The 26,503-nt window shown below is 39.7% G+C and overlaps 1 protein-coding gene across 23 annotated transcripts in view; it reads right to left on the reverse strand.

Moving 5' to 3' along the window:
- Positions 1-26,503, reverse strand: part of AFDN (afadin, adherens junction formation factor) — a 314,907-nt gene that overhangs the window by 122,135 nt on the left and 166,269 nt on the right. For 14 of the 23 annotated variants that reach the window (XR_016311500.1, XM_089668560.1, XM_089668564.1 and 11 more), the window contains 8 exons: positions 19,575-19,595; positions 18,772-18,917; positions 15,212-15,306; positions 14,576-14,841; positions 14,143-14,286; positions 13,836-14,034; positions 8,099-8,202; positions 1,534-1,614 (listed from right to left, as the gene is read on the reverse strand). Coding sequence is in view for 22 of the 23 variants with exons in the window: in XM_089668560.1 (XP_089524686.1) it covers positions 1,534-1,614; positions 8,099-8,202; positions 13,836-14,034; positions 14,143-14,286; positions 14,576-14,841; positions 15,212-15,306; positions 18,772-18,917; positions 19,575-19,595 (1,056 nt within the window). In the remaining variant the exon portion in view is untranslated. The remainder of the gene's footprint in view (positions 1-1,533; positions 1,615-8,098; positions 8,203-13,835; positions 14,035-14,142; positions 14,287-14,575; positions 14,842-15,211; positions 15,307-18,771; positions 18,918-19,574; positions 19,596-26,503) is intronic. The other 9 variants (XM_089668566.1, XM_089668562.1, XM_089668565.1 and 6 more) reach the window with 1 other exon arrangement.

The raw sequence follows: 26,503 nt of genomic DNA on the forward strand, positions 1-26,503 counted from the left end.
AGGCTAGCATTGTTATTTTTTTTAGCTAGAACTAGTAAACTTTTTTAATTTAGTGTCAGTACCAGTGTATTTAGCTAGGAAAAACCAAAAGCCAAAAATGCACACTATTGTTTCTTGGTCATACTGTGGTACAAACAAGTTATAAACACAATCATGGTATTGATGCAAATGTCAGGAGTAGGAGAATTTATTTTGGGCTTTTTTAGGAGGTGAGTCATGGTAATGGAAAGAAATATATAGCTAAATTAAAAAAAATATATATATATATTTTTTTTTACTATTTTTACCATTTTGGACCAGTTTTCCTTTGAAGATAAAAAGAATGAGGAAATATCCTTTACCATTTACCCCCAAATTGAAGGCCCACCCTGGATACACTAAACTGTGATCATATGTATAATTTTACAAACGCACATACAAACAGAAGGGTGTGCAAAAAAATAAAAAAACTATTAAACGCTTCTATTTACAGCATTCTTAATTTACAGCATTTTTTCACACCTGCCTAAGGTTCACACTGATGCAGTTTGCTTTTGATCTGATTCTGCAGTGCTTTTTACTGTGTGTTTTGTGTTTTTGCATATGCTTTTTTGGACAATTTGTGGTTGAGCAGATTAAAAAATGCAAAATGTGTCAAAAACGCATCAAAAATGTGTCAAAAATGCACTGCATGCTTTTCTGCAGCATCTCCATTGAAGCATAGATGTGAACGTGTCCCATAGGAAACCATGTTAAATGGACTGTAGAGCATTACTGCAAAAAACAAAAAGCACCAAAAAAACTCATAGGTGTGACACCAGGCCTAAAATGTTCACACAGTACTGTATATAAGTCCCATTAAGAAAGATACATAAGGGAAGAATTTACAAACAATATTAAAAGTTCATTTTAGGTGCCTTGAACTAATATCTTGTTGTTTCTACAGTTTTACTAATGCAAAAGTTGCCAAACTGCATTCAGGCATTAAGATTTGTTTTAGCTTCAAACATTATGGGGTTAAGGTACAGATTGTATTATGTAATATCTGTTATGCCCTTTCAAGTACACCTAATCCATATGTCTGATTTCCTCACACACATTGTGTATATATTGCTGTACACATTACATTCATTGTATGTACAGGTGTAAAGTAGATACATTTTATACATATTAGTGTTCATTAAGAACGCAAACCTAATATAATAAAGTGATAGGAAATCTAATGTTTTTACAGTTACCACAGAAGCAGACAATCTGAAAAGTGACAAGATTTCCAGTGACAACTGTGTAAGAGGGAACTTCCTTCATTTGCAGATATTTCCTCTAGTCTCCGGGACAGAAAGTGAGGAAAATCTACCCAATATTACACAGAAAATAGACATAAAAAAAACCAACAGAGGTAATTATCCATTTTAGCTTAACATATAATTTAACAAATTCAGATTCAAAGAAACACTGCATTATCTTTGATAAACAACCTTATAACCGACCAAGAGATTTGACTTAACAAAAGATATAAATATTGGCAAAAAACAGAAACCATCATTTACTCACCTTTGCAGCAACAATACTGAGACCCATGCCATTCTGCTTCTTTAGTGTCACAGTGATTATTTCAGGGTCTTTTCTTAAAGGCTAAAACAATAACAAAACCGTGATTAAAGTATACATGAACCCCCACCTTGTAAAACAACCCCTTCAATTTAAAATAGAAGTGAAAGGTAAAATCTTAGTGTATAGATAAAAATTTAAATTCTAAATAGCTTTTTCTTTTATCACAATCTTTGTTCACAAGGGGCTCAGAGAGGTGGAAAACCAGCAGTACACTGATCTCCCCAGTGAATGGCTTTGTACGAGGGCATGTCAGCACAAGTCTGCCCATTGGAGGACAGGCAGTCTGTGCTCCCTGCACAGCCAGAAAACGGATGTGCTTCTATACCTAGCATGGACATTTTGAAAAAGGAAAGCAGAGGGCCTGACAGGATCACCAGGTATTTCACACAAAGGAAACAATACAAAGAGCACAGGATACTTTTTAAAACAAGCACGTTACAACAGACACATATCAGGAATATGAAATAGATAACATATTCTTTAACAAATTCAGCTGGAAAGATGCCAACATTCAATATAGAGGGGGTATACTTTAGAGCAGTACCTCTGTGAATTCATGATACCATCAATGAAATGCAGCTCCCCGACACCAGCAGCAGTCATGCAGTCCCACAGGAGGACACTGCCACCACCATGTTTCACTGTAGACACCATGCCTTTTCCTTTGTACTCCTCCCCTTTGCAGAGCGATACAGTTTTGAAGCCATCTGTTCCAAAAATATTTATCTTGGTCTCATCACTCCAGAGTACAGAGTCCCAGTAGTCGTCTTCTTTTTCAGCATGGGCCCTGGCAAATTCTAAGCATGCTATTTTGTGCATGGGCTTTAGGAGAGGCTTCCTTCATGAACGACACCCATGCATGCCATCCCTCTGCAGTCTACTCTGTATTGTGTCATGGTAAACAATCACCCCAGGTTGGATTTCTACTTCTTTAGCTAACTGCAGTGAACTTGCATGGCGATTTTCTTCAACCCTTCTCATCAGAAGATTCTCCTATCGAGGTGTAAACTTCTGTGGACAGCCTGGACATCTCTGAGATGGTTGCAGTTCCATCTTTGTTAAATGTTTGTATCACTTTTGCTACAGTATTCTGACTGATAAGTAAAGCTTTGGTGATCTTCCATGTGGTGCCATTGCTGACAGCATGAGATGGGAAGAGCTTTTCTTTGTTAAGTAATGCCCTTTTATAATCAACTGTCTGCTGGACACATGTTTAACTTCTTCCCGTTTGCCCTATAGCAGAAGTGCTGCTACAGTGCGGCACGGGTGTGCAAAATCACGTATATATATGTGATTTTGCATTTCCGTGTAGGGGCGAGCATGCACACTACCAGAGCCGCCATTCCCGGCCGTCAATCACTGGGTCCCAGTAGGTGATTACTTGCCGCCACTTGGTGATTGCAGAGCATCTCCGACGGGGGAGAACTGTTAGTAAGCAAAACAGTTCTCTCCCCTGTCATCTCCGCCATGCAAAGCAGTGTGCTTACAGTGAAACACACACACACACACAGCTCCTAGTAAAACAGCACACAGCATGCTAATAAAAAGCACTGACACTGTACTAGTGGCACTGGAGATGTCAGTGACACCAAGTCAGTTCCCCCCAGTGTCAGGATGCCCGCCGCAGTCCCGCTGTAAGGCGCCATTACTAGTAAAAAAAAAGAAAAATAATTAAAAAAAAAAATCCCAGTATATATACCACCATTTGTAAACACTATGACTTTCAAGTAACCCAATTAACTTACACCTATTGGGATTTATTTTTAGCAAAGACATGTATCAGAATACATTTTGGCCTAAATTTATGATCAAATTCAATTTAGCAAAAAGTCAAAAATATAGTTTTTTTTCTCAAAATTGTCAGTCTTTTTTTTTTATAGTGCAAAAAAAAAAAAAACCATACAGGTGATCAAATACCACCGAAATAAATCGCTATTCGTGGGAAAAAAAAGAATGTAAAATTTCATTTAGGTGCAATGTTGCATGACCGCGAAATTGTCAGTTAAATTAACGCAGTGTCATTACGCAAAAAATGGCCTGCTCAGGAAGGGGGGTAAATCCTCTGGAGGGCAAGTGGTTAATGAATAAATAGACTCACTTGTAGTTTAATTCTTGTTAATTAGGATTTTGTTGTCTAACATTTTAGACTTTCATTAGCGTGTATTCATTTTTGCAACATGGTTTTGAATGAATTGGTTAGGAAAAATACTTTGTGTGTGCAAATTAACAAATCTTGTTTGCAATCAATGGCCCGCATTTATAGGAGTATTTTGTATTATAGTGTCCCATAGAAATGGTTAATTCTGAAAGGAAAGTAAAGGTTTTTTGACAAATCGGTTGGGGTGTACTCATTTATGCTGAGCACTGTAACTCTGTGGCAACAGGTGTCCACCCTGGTGACATTGGCAGAGAGAAGGTTTGGTCTCCCGCAAGGAAGACTTTTAAAGTAGATTTCCTGAATAACCATAAATTGTCCCCACCCCCTCCTGCTACCTATGTTTACTAACCTGTGTTAAAAGAAATGTGTATACAATTTCAGCCTGCTCTGGTCTGCGCATGTGATCTGGCTCCTGTATCAGTTAGTGGTGGCTGCAGGAAAGAGGAGGGAGTGCCAAAACTGGCTGGAATATGGTAAGCCTACGGGAGACATCACAGCTCCCGAAATTCCAAGCTGTTGTCGAGTGCTCTCTCTTCTCCCCTGCAGCCACCACTGATTGATACAGGGAATCACATTACCTGACTGGAGCAGGCTGACTTTATTTTCAGAGTTTAGTCAACATACAGTAGGTAGCTTGAGGGCAAAGGGACAATTTAAGGCTAGTTCTTGTTAGGCAGGGAATCTACTTTAAAGCCTGTACAGCACTAGGTTAAGTGGTGTGGCAACCAAGTGCCTTTATATAGATTATTTTTTAATGACTTTCTTTATTGTTTATTAGACTTGAGCTCCAGGATGAGAAACAAGTGCCTCCCTTCTGCTGCAACTGTGTCAGCATGGATATGTCCATTCTTCTATATTTTTTGCCCACTTGCACTGTACATCAGCTACAGGAGGTTCTGCTTTACCACAGCACCTGAATAGAGCTCAAGCATGACTTGTTTGTTATCCATTGTGAGCCCTATTTATCCTGATGACAAGCTTTTCTGTTAGATTTAGACTTTGCTCACTTTACTGAACAATACAATGTGATGATTATTTGTAGCTGCTATTTTTTATGATCCCCTCAGTTTTTCCAATGTCCTTCCCCTGCTCCTACTTCCTCATAATGCTGATAGAACAATATTCTTGTGTAGAAAAAAAGTTTTAAGTGGGCACTCAGTTCCAATGTCAGAAAAAAAAATCTAGGGGAGTTTCTTCAAAAGCTCAATATTTCACAAGATAATTCCACTAGGAAATATAGATCTCCTAAAATCCCCACACACTTACCCATTTTATCCTGTCTGGTAGACTTTGATTCTGGGGAGGGAGGGATTTTAAATGTGTCATGAATCCCCCTATATCCCCATAATCTACTTCAGGTAAATCTTTAGTCTCTTTACTCTTACTGAATAAACTTAAATGTCTTCACATGCTTTAATTAGTCGATATGTTACATTCATTATCCTAACACTAGGGAGTACTTGTTACTCCAGTGCTTATAAATTCTACAGTAGGAATGTTTCTTCCCCCCACCTCCCATCATGCCTTTAATGGACTCCAAACACCAAAATTGGGAATAAAATATGGTCAGATCACTCTCCAACTTCTCTTAAACTAGCTACTAATACTATAAAATCATATTCAACCTTAAATCTCACAAAAACTAATTAGATGTTGTGTGTCAAGCAGGTAATTAATCAGACATTCATAACTTTATTTCAGACCATGCAATGGATTCTACACCAGACCTAGTTAAATGAGAGGCTCTTAAAGCTATCAGGTGAAGCATCTTCATCAAACATGGTACTTGCATAAAAACTGAAAGTATAGATCTTACTAAACTTTTGATATGGGCAGAGAAGGAATCCTCACATAAACAGGACCCTTCATTGATTACACGAGGAATTGACTAAGCTTTAGGTTAAAATAAAAAAAATTACTCGACATGAAAAAGCTGGTCATTTAGAGATTGTGTTAAAAAAAGTTTTTTCTAAACTTGGTAGCAAAGGCAGCAATATACTGGTTTGACCCACACAACATAGAGCTGCTACCTATGTTCTCCAACTTAAATCTTTCATAAAGGGCACTGTATAAAAGACTAAACAAATTGCAACCAAATTCCGTTATTTCTTTATGACCCTATACAACATGCCACACACTCCTCATAATTAGACTAACCAAGCCATCTACACAGATAAAATAAATGAATTTTTTCATCACACTGCTTTATCTCATTTACCATCTAGGGCACTTACTCATCCCAGATCATGAAGTCCTTCAGTTATAAAATACCTCTCCTCTGCCAAAAGCCCTGGCCTCGATGGTCACAGGCATTTTAGAGACATGTTGACTCCACTCCTACAGAGGATCTTTAACACTTTCATCAAAGCTTGCCTTTCCTTAAACAGTCATTAGAGGTACATACAGTGGATCTTCCTAAGGGAAGATGCTAAACATTGCAAGAATTACCACCCAATTTCACTTATTAATGTAGCTTTTACAATATATGCAAAGATTTTGACAACCTCTGTTGATGCGGTTTCTTATATACGGGTTCATCGTACGACAAGATGCTAAAGAGAATACTAAAAAGTCCATCTCCTTAACATTATGACTAATCATGTTCAATACACATTTGTGTAAACAAAGTATCATTTGATGCCTAAAAGGCTTTTGACCCAGAGTTAGGTGAAAAATCCTGTGCGCTTCCTTACTACCCTTTGAATTTCCTTCTAAATATGTTGATAAAATAAGCCCTTTATACCCTATATAAGCAGACTACTGTCAGACCCAGTAATTCAAAAGAGGATAAGACAAGGTTGCCGCTTATCACCCTATTTATATACTGTATATTGCCAATAGAACATTGAGCCAATGTTGTCCTTTGGAATAATTCCACCCAGTGTATTACAATTGGCATACACAATACTAAATTTAGATTATATGAAGATTATTTAGTTCTATATATTTGTCTAATCCAAGAATAGGGCTTCCCTCATTCCTGCGAGGGTATAAAACATATAGTGAACTCAGCAACTACAAAGTTCCAAAAAACTTAATGTATCTTTACCCTCAGTGGAACAATTTCATGTGCAAAATTTGTTGCCATTCAATTGAAAAACAGACTATATAACCTACCTGAGTGTCTGCATCTCCTTGAATTTATCTGACCTCTATGATCTCAACTTCAAAATTTTGCTTGATAACTTATGCTCAAAATTGCAATCCTGGATGAGCCTTTTATTTCTTAGGGGGATGGAAAAAACAACATGAATATACCTCTCATGGAAGAAACTAAACTGTTGGGCTTCACGCTTACCCACAAATTGCTTTACTCTTGCCCACATGTATGGCCAACTCTGTTCAGGAGAGGAATTTCACATATCTAACCTGTAGGTATAGATCCCCCTTCACAGAATACATCCAGTTTCTTCCACCAGATCAAACCTCTGCTGGTGCTGTTTGAGTGAGGTTTGCACTCATTGCATACACATATCTGATGGACTTGCTCCTTAATCAAGCTCTTATGGGACATGGTGTCTCAGATACATGCTAAATTAAAGTCAGACAAGCTCAAACCTACCAAGAAACTCCACAGCTTTCAGCACTGCATTGACTGCTCTCAGCAGCCAAAGATTCACTACTTAGATATTTTATCTGACCAGTTAGTGTGCTTATTCCTTGAAATCAGCTATAGCCCTTACTGTATGAGCATAGGTTGCAAAATAATGCTACATGATATGAATGGAGGAATTGATTGGCCAAAGATAGGACAGATGCGATTATTTTCAAGCCAAATGGACCCCCCTGGATTATCTAAATGGATACTGATAACTTCATGGCCCTAGCATGAGCATATAAACTAAGATACAAGCATGCACTTTTACCTGATAGAAAAGGACATTTTTGGATCTGAAACTCTCTCCCCCACTCTCTCTCTCCTATATAATACTATCCCTCCCTTTGCTTATGCATTCTGGCATTTTTCCTTACCCCACTTTACCATCTTTTCTTTTTGCTACAAGAGTAATTTTTACGACATTTACAGGTCACTCTGGGACCCTCACACCTCCACAATTCTGAGTTCCTAGGTCCCATTAACAACTGTAACACTTTGCATCTCCCTTTACTTCTTGAATTACTATCAGCTTCACCAGAATTATATAGATGACATCCTTCCAATGGTGGTAGGCTAGGAGGCAAGGTGCATGGGTCTGGCATGTACGTAATTGGCATGTACTAATGTTTGTATGTGGAGCTCATCTATCACAGATTATTGATAACGCATGATATTTGCAAAGGTATTTCTTTTCTGTACCCTATACTTTACTACATAACATTAATAAACGTAGAAAAAAAACAACATACCATATCTGCACTTTCACTTAGCATATGATTCTCATAATCAGCACCTTCGAAGAAAATTGTCCACGTGCCAGGTGAACGGGTATGAGGGATAAGTCTACAAAAGCCTGTGGAAAAACACCAAAAAATTAAAATGAACACCCTTTTCATTCAACGAAGACACACTAAATGCATGAAAATGAATTTTTTTTCTAAAACTATTCACCATTTCACTTTTCAAGATGCTATGCTTTTCTTGATTAAGACGATTTTTATATAAAACAACAGATAAATATATATTTCATTCAGTGGGGCACAAAGTTTTAAGCAAAGGCCATACATAATAAAATGGTGAATTTCGCACATTTTTATGTCAAACGGTATTTGCACAGCAGTTTTTCAAAAGCAATTTAAAAAAAAATACACTAATGAATTTTAATGCACAAAAACACAATATAATACCCAATTTTGTGGGGAAGAAACTCCCTTCCACCGCATGCAATGGAGGCAGTTTGTTTGCAAAGTGCTGGAGAGCAGTACAATAATGAGTGTATGCAGACAACAGTGAAGCATGGTGGAGGTTTCTGACAAATTTAGGCCTGCATTTCTGCAAATGGAATTGCAGATCTGGTCAGGATCAATGTTGTCCTTAATGCTGAGAAATACAGACAGATACTTATTCGTCATGCCATACCAAAAAGGAGGAGTTATGATTGGCTCAAAATGTATTCTGCAAAAAGAAAATGACCCCAAAAATACAGCCAATGTCATTAAGAACTATCTTCAGCGTAAAGTAGAACAAGGAGTCTTGGAAGTGATGGTTTGGCACCCACAGAGCCGTGACCTCATTATCGAGTCTATCTGGGATTACATGAAGAGGAATAAGGATTTGAGGCAACCTACATCCAAAGATCTGTGGTTTGTTCTCCAAGATGTTTGGAACAACCTACCTGCCAAAAACTGTACGCACAAACAGTATGTACCTTGCGGAGTCACACCAAATATTGTTTGATTTACTTTTTTTTTTTTCTGTTCACTCCTTTTCTATTTTGCAAGTTGATAATTAAAATATATATTTTTGGAAGTACAGTATATCTAAAGCTAAAACTTTTTTCATGTTGGATACAGTTTTGATACATGTTGGAGGGTTAAAACCACTGTCAGTTTTTCTTCTTTGCAGTCTGTGTCTCATTAAAGATATTTCCCTCTGCTTCCTGTAGATTCAACAGGAAGTGAGAAGATATCTTTCCAGTGTAAGGGATATAACATGTCTTGCTAAAGAAGTGATTTGATGGCCTACAAGCTGCCGAGATAATTTCTGCTATGTATAGGCACATCTGCACTTTGATTTAACCACTTCAATACCGGGCACTTTTACCCCCTTCCTGACCAGGCTAATTTTCAGGTTTCAACATTCTCACACTTTGAATGACAATTGCGCGGTCATGCAACACTGTACCCAAAATACATTTTATCATTTTCTTCACACAACTAGAGCTTTCTTTTGGTGGTATTTAATCACCACTGGGGTTTTTATTTTTTGCTAAATTAACGAAAAAAAAAAAGACCAAAAATCTTGAAAAAAAAAAACAAAAACACGTTTTTCTTTGTTTCTTTTATAAACGTTTGCAAATAATTGTTCTTGACAAATTTAGGCCAAGATGTATTCTGCTACATTTCTTTGGTGAAAATAACCCAAAACAGTTTTTATTATTTAGTCTGTAGAAAAGTTAAAGAGTTCACAAACTATGGGATATATCTGAAAATTTACCTAATTTCTTGAGGCTCAAAAATGTCAGAACAGTACAGATATCCCCAAATGTCTACTTTTTGCAAAGTAGACAGTCCGACTTATTTCATAAGAGGCATGGTGAGTTTTCTGAAGTTGTAATTATTTTGTCATAATTTTTCGGAAAAGGAAGAAATCATAAAAATTATTTTCAAAATTTTTTTTTTTTTTTTTTACATACGGTCACCAGTGCAGTACAGCATCAGAGTATAACTGGTGTGGCGGTGATCAGGGACACTGACTGGTGACAGCACGAAAAAAAAAAAGGATAATTTTCTTCAATTTTTTTTTTTTTTAATTATTTTTTCTCTTAAGATTTTGTTTTCATATTGCACTATGACCAAAGTAGTATAATGTTACCATAGTAACATTGTACTATGCAGGGGAAGTTATCAGTATTTTTTTTTTGTACACAATTTGATTATAAAAAAAGAATTTCTTTGCTATAAGCAAGCATTTAACTGAATGAAATCAATTAATTCAAGGATTTTTTTTGTTGTGATTAGCTGTGATTGGCCCAGCCTGTGCATGTGATCCCTGTGACCATTCACAGCTAGACACACTTATATACAATGGATGGCATGAAAGGAAACCATCCACTGTATACAACTGTCATGTGACCTCCAGTGATTAATCATGAGCTTGTTTGCATCATATTACTGCCCTGCCAAAATACTTCCAGCTGGGTTAAAAGTAAATCCAAGTTCAGCTTTTTCTTCTCCTCCCTCTCTTCTGTAACAACATAGGTTTTTTTTTTCTTGGAGCACAAACCTATTTCTGACAGGTGCCTGCTTCCACTCGAAACGACTAGGCAATCCAAGCAGAAGTTTGCCCCCGCAACCTCCTGGGATACAACAGGTCCCAGGGGCTATGGGTCCATTGTGATAGGGCAGCGGGAAGTCAGTTGTGAAGCAAGAGGAAGTCACAGCTGGTTTCCCATATCCGAGATGTCAACGTTGGTAGCCCAAAGACCAGCAAAGATGCGGGTGAGGACAGCAATGGATCCCTGGACCGGAAAGTATTTGATTGGTAAACAAAAAAGAAAAAATTAGCTGCTACAGTATTTGTAGCGGCTGACTTAATTTTTTTTTCACAGCAAGGTTCCTCTTAATAGGGTAGGCGGGCATTAACCAAATTACCAAAAGGAAAAATACAATTTAATGGCTAATCATTTTCAAGCTTTAAAAAAGAATAAGGCAAAGAAAATTCCAGAATTGTTAGACTGATTTAACTATCTCCCACAAAGCATACTTTCAGTTTGTAAATATTTGGGAGGGTAGGTGTTGGAACCAATTTTATGATTTTAGACCAAAACACAACCAGACATTCCCAAATGAAGCAGGGAAAATGTGTGTGTAAATCTCTGACAATTGGAATAGGTATCTGTAGCCAATCTATTTAAGCTGCATAAACCTCTTAAAGAGTGTTGGCTTCACCCACCCCATAAGAAATATCCTTCAGCTACGTTAATTATTCCAACACCTCTTGTGCCCAAAAAATTATATCCAAATGTGAGGACAGATCCCCTCCAACAGATATGCTCTCACTTGGTTTAAATGACCAAACCACTAGGTGAAGTCATATATTGCTTGTGTCCCTCTGTTAGGACTGATGCTATTGTCTGGTTTGGATGAGTCTGCACTCCTAAATCCTGTACTCCTGAAGGATATTTCTTATGGGAAGAAGTTTTCAAGTGTTTTTTTTTTAACTGTTCATTTTTTTGCATATTTATGTATAATTATTTGATGTAATTCCAGTATCACTTGATTGTTATGTATAGTTTTGGAAAAGTGAGTTTAAACAGTAGAATTGATTGGTACACAGGTGAGTGAAGCACAGTGCTCTTTAAGAGGTTTAATCATTAACACATTTGTATGGGAGTGTGCAGAGTGTGGGTGATTCACTATAGAAGTATTCATTCATTAGTGTATGCATAGCAGCTCACAAGATTCATGGTTATTACTATTTTAAGCTGCATAGTTTTATGGCAGTGTAACTAGTATGGTTGAGATCCAAATTGGTTTAGGTTTGTTACTAGGGTATATTACAATACCAGGAAATGAGCTAATGACCTCTCCTGCAGTCCATCTTCTGACAGAGCCTGCCAGATTCATGTCTTATGGGAGGAAGTTTTGAACACTAGGGCCAACATCACGCTAAGTGAAGCAATATAATTTGTTCCTTGCTCTGTAGTCTAACAGACTACAGAGCCTAGCACCACTGGGAATAGCATCATGCATGGAGAAAGTGAAGAGAGCCTACCCTCTGATCCCCTGCTGAAAAAATCCACTATTTCATCCTCTGTTACACCCCAAGTTCAAAGAGGCCTTACACCATAAAGGGAAAGTAAGCTGGGAACCTATAAGGGTTACTAGTCCACCAGATCCTGAAAAGAACACATTCTAGACCACTATAACCTCCTTCCTTCTAAGTAGTGGTGACAGGAAAAAACACTGGGGGTAGTTCAGTGGGAGGGGTTCCTTAAAGCTTTCTCAGTGCTTCCTGGCTCTATGAAAGAGGGTGAACAGTGTCATTGCATACAGCAGGGCATACAATTTCAAGTCCTGAGCTACTAGCCAGGCCTTAAGAGTTACTCGCCACCAGTTGCCCCACCCAACCCTTACCCTGCTACAACCCTAATTCCGCCCCTAAACACGCCCTCGTAAATTATTTCATGACACTGTTAAATGTTACCCACATTACATCAGGGTCCCCAGAGTCCACCCACATTACATCAGGGCCTCCAATGCCCCCCTAAACACTCCATCATACTTAGACCATGCACCGCATACAACCATAACCCCCATAATCTTTCACTTACAAAACCATAACTCTACCAAGCATATCCTACCTGCTATCCAACCCAGCAGTACCTCAAATGCCCCATACTCTACCACCCATAATAACCACATAATCCTGAACCTGACCAAACTACACATACATGTAGGTTTACATACAGACACCTGTACACAAACACACACACACACACACACACACACACACAGACATGTACATACACACATACACAGAAACATTTACACACACACATGTACACACACACACACGTACATGTACACACACGTACATACACACACACGTACATGTACACACACACACGTACATGTACACACACACGTACATGTACACACACACACGTACATGTACACACACACGTACATGTACACACACGTACATGTACACACACGTACATGTACACACACACGTACATGTACACACACACGTACATGTACACACACGTACATGTACACACACGTACATGTACACACACACGTACATGTACACACACACGTACATGTACACACACACGTACATGTACACACACACGTACATGTACACACACACGTACATGTACACACACACGTACATGTACACACACACGTACATGTACACACACACACACGTACACACACACACACGTACACACACACACACGTACATGTACACACACACACACACACACAAGTACATGTACACAGACACATGTACACACATACATGTACATACACGCAGACACATGTACAGAAACACAGACACATACAAATACACACAGTTGCATAAAAAGTTGCAGTACTTCGATACATTCACTCACAGAGCCGGGTACTGCACTCTAGGGGGAGGCAGAAAGCACAGCACACACTCCTTCCTTTGCTTTTACTTTGCTCAACTATTGAGCAGTCTGACAGCTCCCAGTGCAAGTGAGAGATCCAGCCCTGAGTTCCGAGCCTGCTCAGCAAGACCTCCCTGGGGACACATTCACCCCCACCAAAATTTCCACTCGCCAATGCGAGCTGGCGAGTGGAAATTTCAAGGCCTGGCATAGAGACACTATAAAAATATTCTTTTCTTATGTGTTTTCTTGCTAATTATTTACAACTGACGTTTAAAGCTTATACATTCACTTTCTCCAAAAATGAAAGCTGCAAATATTCTGCAACTTTAGATCTTACAAACCTCTTTGGCATAATGGGTCCAAGAACTCCTGTAAACCATTGGGAATGTTTCGAACCACATCACACGAGTAGCCATCTTCAGGCAAAAGAAAAGGCAACTGCAAATCAGGATCCTCCTCTAACTGAACCTCTCGTCCATCACTTCGTGCCAATTCATCAGAAGTGTTTTCAGCAACAGACACTACACTCTCAATCAGCTCCTGTGATTTATAAAAATGAAGTTGTGCAACTTATTAGCATTTTAGCAATTTAGGCAAATAAAGCATCATGAATACATACAAATATAGCACCATAATCAAACTAATTACCGTAGGAATATAAGGTTCATCTGGTGCACAGTGGTAATTCGACAATAAAGCTTGCAGTTGCAAGGAGTTTAGTTTAAAGCAAGTATTGTTAATGTTAGGGATATCTTGATGAGAGTACTTGTCCATGGTAAGTAGCGTTGTTGCCTGTGAAATACAAAATAAAAAAACAAATTGAGTAGGACAATCACATGCACAGTATGGTGAATTAGATGTTAGCATTTTGTCCCTGCAGCACTGGTTTCCTGGGTTCAGCTCCCATTATAGCTTAATCTGCATGGAGAGTGTATGATCACCCTGTGTTTGTAAGGGATTCCTCTCCTTGCAAAAAATACTTGCCATGGCCTAAACCTACTGATAAGCTAACTGGTTCCACCCAATGCCTATACTACCAGCAGAACAGTGTTCTGGTGCCTTCTCTGTCTTTCAAGCTTACCTGCACTATCCTGCTAAGATGGCAGTCAGCAGCCAGTTCAAGTCCCTGTTTTTCGGCCCAAGCCTCTATGTGCGCTAGCTGCTGGCGTATAATGGCACCCCAGTAATGAGAACATAACCCAGAGTCCGGATCAGTGACCAGTCGGTTGAACAGCCACATATTGATGAAGTGGAAGAGCTGAGAGAACAGCTGGATAGTAAGTGCTGCATTTACTCGACAGCGCCTCAGAAGAGACATAGCTCCAGTCAGGGTGTGTAGGACTTCATCTGAAATTACAGTAATATAAAATATATATATATAAATATATCACCTTAAAACGTCCTTTAAAAATACTATAAAAACCTGCACCACATGGTGTTACATTTTCAAACATTGTATTTGTGGCCATAACTACAATAGTTATAGAATTCATACCCAGAAACCTTGCAAGAAATAGGTTTAGCATGCATATATTGAATTCTTGATTTTTACTCCATTTCAAATACATACCAACAAACATATGTTTTGTTTTTGTTTTTTTTACTTCCATACCAAACATAGCAGTAACAAAATCACACAAGCAAAAAAAGTAAACATTTGAACATAAAATAAAATTTAATATCATGGCATGTTATGGTCATACACTTTATTTCTGACCTATTTTTGGCCTTTGTAGGTTGTTCTCCTCTGGATCATCTAAGAATGCTGGCATGTAATTGGCTAGTTCTGACTGGAGACAGTGCACCAAATACCTAAGTATGAAAAGACAATAAAAGAGGAATAGATATCCATTAGCAGTAAGATACATTTGCCATGTTTAGCTGATGCAGTAAAACAATCTGAAGCTCCAGAAATTAGAAATATACCATTTCTATTTTCACTGGTTGACTGATGGTATGGCACATTGTTCCTGACATCTTAAAAAGCCTGAAGCAAAATATAGGAAAGGCTGACTTTATTGATTGTAATAGGGACACAACTATTTTAATTGCATCCTAAAAAGATATGCGTCCTGCAACTATATAGAGAATAAAAACTACATTAAGGCCTCCTTCATGCAGTCAAACGTATCAAACCTCAGACACCTGTCCCTAAGCACGGCAGATATTAACCTATATTTACTCCATTACTACCATGAACTTCTGAAGCTGTGTATTGCAATAGGGGATTTGTAAGGTCCAGCTTACCTCTTTTTCAGATGTTCTGATCTGGGTTAGTTTATATGGCCCAGGCATCACAAATTTCCTGTAACTCTATCCATATTATTATTCTGCATGCACAGTACTATATATGCATGGCTACACCCACTAAAGTGAATAAGCCCATCTTTTCTGTAAATGTGATATAAAAATATCTTCGGTCTGAAGAAAACAAACTTTAGAGGTACGTTTTCTTGGTTCTTTGCGACCCACCTCCTTCTAAGTCAACTAGATATGTTCATTTATTTTTTCAACTAAAAATTTCTGGACACAGTAGTGTCACAGAAGTAAAACAGCACACAGTGTAAGCACAATACAATTCCAGTATATATACCGCCATTTGTAGACGCTATAACTTTCACATAAACCAATAAATTTACACGTATTGTGATTTTTTTTTATAGCAAAGACATACAGCAGAATACATTCTGGCCTAAATTTATGATGAAATTAGATTTTTAAAAATTTTTTTTACTGGTTTTATAGCAAAAAAAAGTCAAATATATATATTTTTTTTCCAAAATTGTCAGTCTTTTTTGTTCAGCGACTTATAGAGAGACTGCGGCAGGCATTCTGACACTGGGGGGGAACTGATTAACTGTCACTGACATCCCCAGTGACACTAATACAGTGATCAGTTCTAATAAAAAACACTGACACTGTACTAATGACACTGGGCAGGAAGGGGTTAACATTTGGGCGATCAAAGGGTTATCTGTGTGCTGTTTTACGAACTGTGCTGTGTGTGTTTTACTATGTAAGCATGCCGCTTTGTATTGCTCTGCTATGCTAGGCAATACAAAGCAGCGTGCTGGTGCTGACAGGGGAGAGATCTGAAATATTTAAATACAGACATCTCCCCTGTCAGTGTTCCTCAGCGAACGCTGGGTGTAGCAATCGTGCGCACAAATATGGACGCGGACGTCCATGTTGCTAAGGATCCTCCATCTTTTCATTCTCACTCAAAAATCAGCCCCCCTCCCTTTCTGTTGAGTGACATGTGGTCTGTGGGTGTGCTGAGTTCAGGAGTGCTCAGGGCACGGCTGGATACCCTTGATGGTTGTAAACCCAATTAGCTGATGCCAGGGTGTCTGTCCCACTCTTGCTCTGAAGCTGATCGTAAAACTATAAACCCGTCAGTCACTGGACTTCAAAAGCATTCCGGGATAGCAGTAAAACATATATCCCATGTGAAAACACTTTTTTATACAATTTTGTAATTTCTCGTAGGTAATAAATACAATGAAACAAGACATATATTCAGAGAGGTCATTTTAATACTGTACAAGTCACCTGATACCTTACACCCTTAGATTACGTCTACCCGAGAGCAGAAAGCGATATCTCCTTAAGCGTCACAGCAGATATGGCATATGTGATGTCTGGATGTTCAGAATATCGTTCTGCATATTATCCTGCCAGTGGATAGGATGCTACATGTACCTAGGAAAGGTTATTGCCCATGATATTAAATCTGCGAGAGATTTGGTCATAGCCTGAGTTCCCCGCCTAAAACACCCCTCCCCAAATGAGGCGATTGGTTCTCCGCTTTAAGGAGACACCCTGCTGGGTTCCTAGAAAAAGACTATTATGCTTGGAGAAGTAAGTTGAAGAATTCGCCCTTTTTAACATCAGGAATCAACTTGGGAGAACGGGACCCTTTTGTTCAGGACCTTGATCTGCTTAAACCAAGGCTGATGGCACATATTCTACCTCCCTAAACTTCTGTTATCTCTCTGTTGTGGTATTGCTCTCTGTGTGTGTGTGTGTGTGTGTATATATATATATATATATATATATACACACACACACACATGCTACATCTTTTTCTGTAAATATTTTTATTGCACCATTTTGACCTTTTTAGTAATAAATCCTATTTTCTGAAAAGTGTTGAACTGTTTCTCAAGCTCTTTAATGCAAACTAAGAATCCCTGTCTCTGAAGAGCGCTACTGTGTGTTTTAAACTTCTGCATACATCTGCCTGCGGTGACAGTGTGTATACAGACGCTTATTCAAACATCATAGTGTTACTGATAAGATTGGCGAGTTTCCTTCTACTCTATACAAAAAGGTGGTGGTGGCAGTGTGAAGGGTTAATTGCGTAATTAACCTGACCCAGTAACAATTGCTCTCAAGCTGCGGTACATAGATTGTGGTCCATTAGCTGGAAAATCTTTGTGCAGGGTGCAGCTGAGCATGGTATTGTTACGCATGTGACAGCGCGGTTTTAGACTGGCTAGTCCTTTGGTCACAAGTTGGTGAGAAGGGCTGGGGGTCGAACGCCGCGTCCGTCACACCGGGTGCTGGCAGGGAATCTTCGGTTGGGACCCGGTGATTGACAGTTGTAGTCGCCAATGGCAGAGCGGGTAGGGGGGCGTGCCCCCTACCAGGAAATACAAAATCACGTATATATACGTGATTTTGCACAGCCCTGCAGCAGTAGCTCTGCTATAGGGCGGCCGGGAAGCGGTTAAATAGTTTTTGAAAGCATATTGTTATATCAGTTCTACATGGAGCAAAAAAGCCTCTAATCCTGACAGAAATCTAATAAACACTTTTTCATTTGCACTCTAGTTTGAGCTGCACGGAACTATTGTGCTCACCAGCTCACCAATGCAAACTACAGAACAACAATTTATGCAGCGCTTTACAACATAAAGGCAGACAGTACAATTACAATACAAATTTATAAAGGAGGATTCAGATGGCCCTGCTCGTTATATGTTATGAAGATGAAGAGAAGGTGAGGTGTCCTGTAGTCCAAATCAGGTGGAATGAAGCCTAGTAAAAGGGTGCTCCTCCACAGATACAATACAGTGAGTAAGCATTGTCAAACTAGGACAGAAAATGTGTTACTGAAAGAATAATCAGGAGTGAAAAAAGCTTGAAAAAGCAAAAACGAATGCAACTGCCACATCCGAGGAATGATAAGATTACAGTTTATGCTTTGATATAGATAAAAAAAAATATATACATTCTATAACATCAAAATAGAAAATACAAAAGGTCTCTTACTTGAAAGCCATTTGGACTAAATGTGCCAAAACATCCTGAGCATCTAAAGTGACACGGCTGAGATCCCGGTCCTGTTTAATAAAATTGAGCAGCTCTGATGCATTTGCCATCCAGAATGCAAGTGCTCCAGCGATGTTTTTTTGCTTCTGCACAAATGAAAAAAAAAGATAAAATATTATAATATGTTTTACATTCTTATTTGATAAAATATACGCATAGACAGACCAGTAACATGATATGTACAATACACCAGTTAACAGATAAGAGCAATACAGTAGTGTTTTTGATTCCTTTTCAGTTATTATTAAACAATATATTTTAAGCAATATTATGAAAGCATATCCACAGGTAGTATATAAACCAAGTAAAAGAGGCCTTATCTGGTAACTGGTGTGTATGTGTTTCCAAGAAATATAATCCCAAGTACCACCTCCTTGCTGTTAGTTGCCAGGACACAAATATCTGATACTGGTCTGTCCGAAAACGTCAACCAAAAGAATGCTACGCCAGGTTAGATGAGATCCAAAGAATAGGAACCATAGAGAAAATATGAGGGGTAAAAAAAGGAAAAAAATAAACTTTGCTTGTTTTTTTTTCCACACTGAGGTGCATTAAGCAGAGGATTATGGGATGCCAAAAAGTTGCACAGTCAAAAAGAATTTTAGTACAGCACAAGTCCAGTTGTTGAATGAGTGTTATGAATTTTTCAGCCCAGCCATTTAAAGAAGAGTTTTACTCTTATATGAAAGCAGCGTGAGACCGAGCTAAGCTGGAGTAGCTGGGATTGTGTCTCATTATCCTACCTGGTCACCCTGGTCTATTTCCTGGAGAATAACAGATGAGGAAATCAAGCAGAACAGAGAAAGAAACTTGTAAACAAATGTGACAGACCAGATTTAAAACAGCTATTAAACTTACAGGAAAATAATGTAACAGCACACAAAAACACACAAAGTTCAACCTAAGAAGATTAGCAAGCTGCTGCTACCATCTATAAATATACGATAACTGCATATGTAAATTTGAAGTCAAACTCCACACAAAACTTGTATTTCAGTTTTAAATTATTCATTGAAAGTGTTTTCATGCTGACCTCATATTTTCTATATATTAGAAGCCAGCAACTGGTTCAGTTAAGGAAAATCCACCAAAAGTAAAATACAGATTTTAAATGAGTAGAATTGAGAACCTTAGTTGGACTGTGCAGGGAGATATGGTTTCCTTATGTCCACAGGAATTTGATGACATACAGTAAGACAACTTATTTAGGAACCACGTATTTAGGAAGAATAAAGTACATATAAGGTTGACTGACAACAAATGTCAGCCACAAACATACCGAAACGCCTTACAAATGTCTGCATGGGTTTAGGCTTTAAGCCTCATGCACACAGGATGTTTTGCAAACTCTCCTAGTAGCTAATCCTCCTAGCAGCAATATTTTGGCAGAAAAAAATGCCTGACGCTTGTAAAAATGTACCGCTTTTAGGTGGGTTTACAGGCATCAATCACTTGTGTGTTAATTCATTAATCAATTTAATTGGCAATAATAGTAGTTTATTCTTGCCATTAAAATGAATAACGCGCCTAGCATTAATATTCGTTTAGCAGTGTTGACAAGTGCCAAGTGTTTTTTCTACCAAAACTATGCAACTCCAGGACACACTGGCAGAGGGTTTTTTTCTGCCACTAAAAGCCCCTGCCACTAAACGCTGCTAAATGTCTTTACGTGCATGGACACATTGGCTAACATGCAGGGGAGTTTAAAGCCAGGGAAAAAAAAACAAACACCTGATGTCCCTAGAAGCAGCTGCAATGATTAAGAGGATTCAGTTAAATTCTATCTGGATAACATAAAGTCTGCAAAAAAATATACATAGCAGCATATTAATGTATTCCGTATTGGGACAAATATTTATCAGTGCCTTGTTCGAAGTGGTATGTGAGCAGTATAGACCCTTCGTTCTACCATTGACACAAAAAAATGTGCTAACAAAAATGTGGAGGGTACATTTAGGTTTTTGAAATGCATTCACTTTTCCAGCAGTGGCTACATTACTGAGGACATCCGGTTCACTATTTGACTTTTTTTAGAAAGTCAAAACAATCTGCAATGCAACCTGAGCAGAACAGACAGACCCTCCATACCTAAATATGAATATACGTAATTTTAAACTGATGAATCTAAGGACCCAAAGAGCTAAAGCCTAGTAAACTCGTGGTCAACACCTCAATTAAGTTTTAATTTTATTGGTTAAAGCACCTTTGCCAGATGGTTTAAAATTTACTGTACAGGGACATTTTGCACATCGAAGTTAAAACCACGTATGTACAATTTTAGTACTTGTACATTGATTCCTGAAGAATATAACTAAGGTATGAACGCTTGACTAATTTAACCACTTCACGCCAGCCGCACAGAAATGTGCGACCTCCCGGCGTCTGGGCCTAGACGCCAAGTGGCCGCACATTTGTGTGCAATTAACAAAAAACATATGTGCTGAGAGCGTGCCCCCTGCGAGCTCCCAGCACACGTCCGCTACTCACGGAAAGGTCCCAGTCTGCTCTTTCGATCGGGACCTCTCCCGATCATGTGACCGCCGTGACGACATGTCACGGCGGTCACATGATCCCTAAACCCCGCCCGTCCCGACTTCTGAAACTCTTAAATGGGAGGCGCCGCCGGGAAGGGGTTAATCTACAAAACTAATAAAAGATAACACTTAAATCAAATCTACCAGCCTCCTGGACCAGTGTCCCGCTTTCTTGATGACTTCTCTGCCTGGCTACCCTACTTTCTCTCCTCTGAAATACCCACTATCATTCTTGGAGATTTTAACATCCCCATTAATGTGAACAACCCAGCTATATCCCAACTCTTTAACCTAACCTCATCTTTTGCCTTAACACATTGGACACAGTCCTCCACTCACTCTGATGGGAATACATTAGAACTTGTTTTCTCCCATCTTTTGCACTCCCTACAACCTCACAAACACCCCCTCTTTCCTCTCTCTGATCACAATCTCATCACCATCACAGTGTCCTCATCTTCAAAAACCTATCCCTCCAAGCAGCAAACAATTACCCTCAGAAACTTTCACAACTTAAACCCTTCTCTTTTCCAAACTTAAACCATTCTCTTTTCCACTCTGCAACTCACCGCCTCTATGACAAAATCTCTCCCCTGTCCTGGCCACTGCTGTCTACAATAGTTTGCTTTCACCCACACTAGAATAACTACATGAAGTATCAGGCCCCGACCATTACAACCGTGGCAGACTGATGACACCAGAAATCTCAAGAGACATTGCCGTTCACTGGAGCAATTGTGGCGTAAAACCAAATCTCACCAAGCATTCCCCCTATAAATCTGTTTTCTTAACATACAATTCCTCCCTCCATGCTGCCAAACAAGCCTACTTTGTCACTCTTATTAATGCCCTTTCATCCAGTCCTTGTCGTCTCTTCTCTACTTTTAACTCTCTACTTTCTCCACCTCCACCCAGTAACTCACTCACTGCTTACGAGATTGCAAATCATTTCAAAAACAAGATTGATGCAATTTGTAGGGGCATTTCCACTGCCCAGACATCTACACCACTTAGCATACCTTATACTAAACCTCCCTCAACACTTACCTCTTTTGACCTTGCTACTACTGAAGAGGTCACTAAAGTTCTCAGAAGCCCGTCTCACCACCTGCCCCCTGGATCCTGTTCCCTTTCAACTACTACAGCCACCCTCTACTTCTGTCCTATGCTCCCTCACTCACATCTTAAATCTCTCCCTCTCTAATGCTGCCTTCCCCACCCTTCTAAAGCATGCACACATCACTTCCATACTTAAAAAGCCCTCGCTGGACCCCACCAACCTGAACAGCTTAAGACCCATCTCCCTGTTCCCGTTTACCTCTAAACTTTTAGAACGTTTAGTCTACAAACACCTGAGCTCCTACCTCACTGACAACAACCTTTTTGACCCTCTACAGTCTGGCTTTCGCTCACTACACTCCACTGAAACTGCACTACTAAAACTCACTAATGATCTACTAAAACCAATGGCCACTACTCTATACTCTTACTACTTGACCTCTCTGTGGCTTTTGATACTGTTGACCATCACCTCCTCAAAAAAAACTCCACTCTCTTGGCCTTTGAGACTCTGCTTTCTCCTGGTTCTCCTACCTATTGCAGCGCTCCTTCAGCGTTACCTATAACTCTGTCTCGTCCTCTCCACTTCCTCTTTCTGTAGGGGGTCCCTCAAGGTTCTGTCCTTGGACCCCTTCTCTTTTCTACCTCCCTTGGTCACTTGATAAACTCCCATGGCTTTAAGTACCAACTCTATGCTGATGACACACAAATCTATCTTTCTACTTCTCACCTCACCCCTTCAGTCTCCTCTCGTATTACTAACCTACTAAGTGACATATCAGCATGGATGTCACTCCACTTCCTCAAACTTAATCTTTGTAAAACTGAGCTCATCCTAATACCTCCAGTCCGTGCCCCCTCCCCTGACTTCTCCATCAAAATCAGTCCCTCCCCTCATGCCCTCAGGTACTAGGTGTAATCCTAGACCCCCATCTGTCCTTTCAGCCCCAAATCCAATCACTGTCCAAAGCTTGTAGACTTCACCTTGGCAACATCTCCAAGATACACCCATTCTTAGCCTCTGTAACTACTAAGCAACTTATTCACTCCCTGGTTATCTCTCGCCTTGACTATTGTAACTCCCTCCTCATTGGCCTAACTCATCGCAGGCTATCCCCTCTTCAGTCTATCATGAATGCTGCTGCCAGACTCATCCACCTTACTAACCGTTCCATATCTGCCATCCCTCTCTGCCAATCCCTCCACTGGCTTCCCATTGCCCAACGAATAAAACTCAAAAAATTAATAACCTATAAAGCCATTTATAACTCTGCCCCAAATTACATCACCAATCTTGTCTCCAAATATACCCAAACTGTCCTCTCCACTCAGCCACAACTACCTGCTCTCTAGCTCCCTTATCTCCTCCTTCCATGCTAGTCTCCAGGACTTTTCTAGAGCCTCCCCCATCCTCTAGAACTCTCTACCCCAATCTATCAGACTATCGCCTACTCTGCCCACTTTTAGGCGATCTCTGAAAACCCCTCTCTTCAGGGAAGCCTATCCTGCCTTCAGCTAATAAGGGAATCTTCTATTCCTTCTATCAGTTCATCCCCCACAGTTATTACCTTTTGTACCACCAGCCCCTCCCTCTTCGAGATTGTAAACTCCAAGGAGCAGGGCCCTCCTAATCCTCTTGTATTGAACTGTATTGTTGCTGTATTGTCTCCCTATATATTGTAAAGCGCTGAGAAAACTGTTGGTGCTATATAAATCCTGTATAATAATCATCATCATGCAGCTTAAATTCTGGAAGCATCTATTCTGAGCTTTTCAGATAACAGATTTGAAACGAAGAAAAAAAAAATGCCAAGCACCTACTATCACAATAGTTTTGACATTTTAAAAGTAAACTTGGACCTAGACTATGCACATTAAACTGCTAAAAGGAAGCTAGTGGTAAGTAAATTCAGTCTATATTTAATTAAATAAAAATGACTAAAAGAAGAGTAGTTCCCAAAAGACACAAAAGTAAAAATATAGCTAGTAGTAGTTCGTAACATTCAACTGGACTTTTTTGTAACATTGAAGAGGTTTCATAGCTTCTGCAAGCCACTTCTTCAGTTCCAATGATGCAAATATGTTTATAATACTCAAGTTAATCCTCAATTGTACCTTTGTGGGAGATGAACATAGAACCATTTATCATCTATTGATGCATTCAGCACCTTACCAAATGAAAACTGAAGTTTAAAGTGGTTCTTAGGATAAAAAGTTAATTTTACCTTAATGCATTCTCTGCATTAAAGTAAAAAAACATTCAATAGCAGCTCCCCTCAGCACCCTCACTTGAACAGCTTCTCTCAATCCAGCTCTGTCCCGTCTTCAGCAGCTCTTCTCCCTTTTTTCTGGTCTCACATGCTTTGCTGATAGCCAATGGCTCCAGCTGCTATCATTCAAATCCTGTGAGGAGGGGGCTGAGCCACTGAGCTGCACTCTGTGTCAATGGACGCGCACAGGGGCGTATTTATCACGAGGCAAACAAAGGGTTTGCCTTTGGCGGCATTTTTTAGAGGGGCAGGTGACCAGGGTTGGCGCCAGGGCGCCGGGGAGAGCAGAATGTTCACCTGGAGGGAGACAGGGCAGGCAGGCGAGAGGATAGAAGGGGTGATCATCTAATAGGAGACAGCTGTCCATGGCAGGGAGCAAGGAGAGCTCACACACGGTTATAGAATTATTATGCAGGAACTCCAGCACACAAGTGTCTGCTCCATCTGCTGATCTCTCCCTGCTCCTTTACTTACACTTCCTCTGACAACTGCCTGCCTTTGTCCACCCAGCAGTCACTTGTCCTCCACTCCTCTTCCCCTGGGTGATCGGTGATTTTTTGTCCCCCATGGCCGCTCCATGCTTCAGCCCCCACCCCACCTCCCACCTACGTTTGCTTGCCAGAGACCACCAAGGAGCCAGGGAGAAGACATCAGGGCACAGCACAGCTCCAATGACAACAAGGAGTTTCAGAAGGGGCTGCAGCTGGAGGAGTGGATGCTGGAGCAGCTCATCCTACTCTAGGACGGCAACGTTAGGGTAACAATCTTACAACATCTCTCTCTCATTGGAGGGGGGATTTTTGTGTTGCCTGGGGCAGCACATAAAAAAAATACACCACTGGACACGCACAGTCCGGCTTGAGAGTGTGCCCGAAGCAAGCAGCTGGGGCAGCAGCAGAGATTTCTGTACTGAGAGTGCACTCACAGGTCACGGGCTCTAGTACTAATTGGGAGCTTGTGGGACCAGCTCCCGATCACATGACTACTGTGACAGCCAATCACAATGGTCAAGCAATGGGCCAGCTCTTCCTGCCCCATGGGCGTAAAGACTCTGTTAAAGGGATGCCAGGAATGGGTGGAAAGGGATAAATTTATATCTTATTGTTCTGCCCTCCCTATACTTTACTTAATTGTTCTTCAACTTTTTCTCTTACTTAGTTCTTCCATTAATTTTAAACTTTATAGCAGTATTAAACCAAAAAGCACTTATTATATTGCAGCTTAACAATTCTTAGATGTGACAACTATTTTCTATTTTAGGCTTTCTTTATTTTTATTTGGTGATCCAGCGAGTAAGTATTAATTTTCAACAGAACAAGCTCACCTGTAAATGTAGCAGTTAGTGTTGAGACAAACCATTTACCACTAACAGGGGTGCTTACAATGATCAGCTTTAATTTATTAACGTAAAACGTATATATATCAAAATACAAAAAAACCTGTTGCTTTAACGGCTTATGTACTTGCAGTGTGAGCTGGGTTTGGCTTCAATTTGTTAGTGTATCAAATCTGCTGGTACTTCTAACACTTCCCTCTCCGCCAAGACTGACAATGCTGCTGTCCAAAGGTGCCCCTGTTCTCCTTGATTCAGAGTGGGGGCACTCTAATACAGGAAGTGTGTTATTGGCCAGATCACCAGGTAAAACTATAGGGGAAAAAAGCCTAAAAAAGAAAACTGATGCAGCCACTACATCTAATGATCAGTAAGCTGCAATATATCACATTTTTGGTTTAAGGTTTAATACTGCTTTAACTCTTGTTTAAACACTGCTAGAAATCTCTACACCACCTCTTTCTACTGCACTCCTC

The sequence above is a fragment of the Staurois parvus genome, unplaced genomic scaffold, assembly GCF_062004578.1.
Source record: "Staurois parvus isolate SC_StPar_1 unplaced genomic scaffold, SC_StPar_1.0 ptg000059l, whole genome shotgun sequence".
Classification (NCBI taxonomy): domain Eukaryota; kingdom Metazoa; phylum Chordata; class Amphibia; order Anura; family Ranidae; genus Staurois; species Staurois parvus.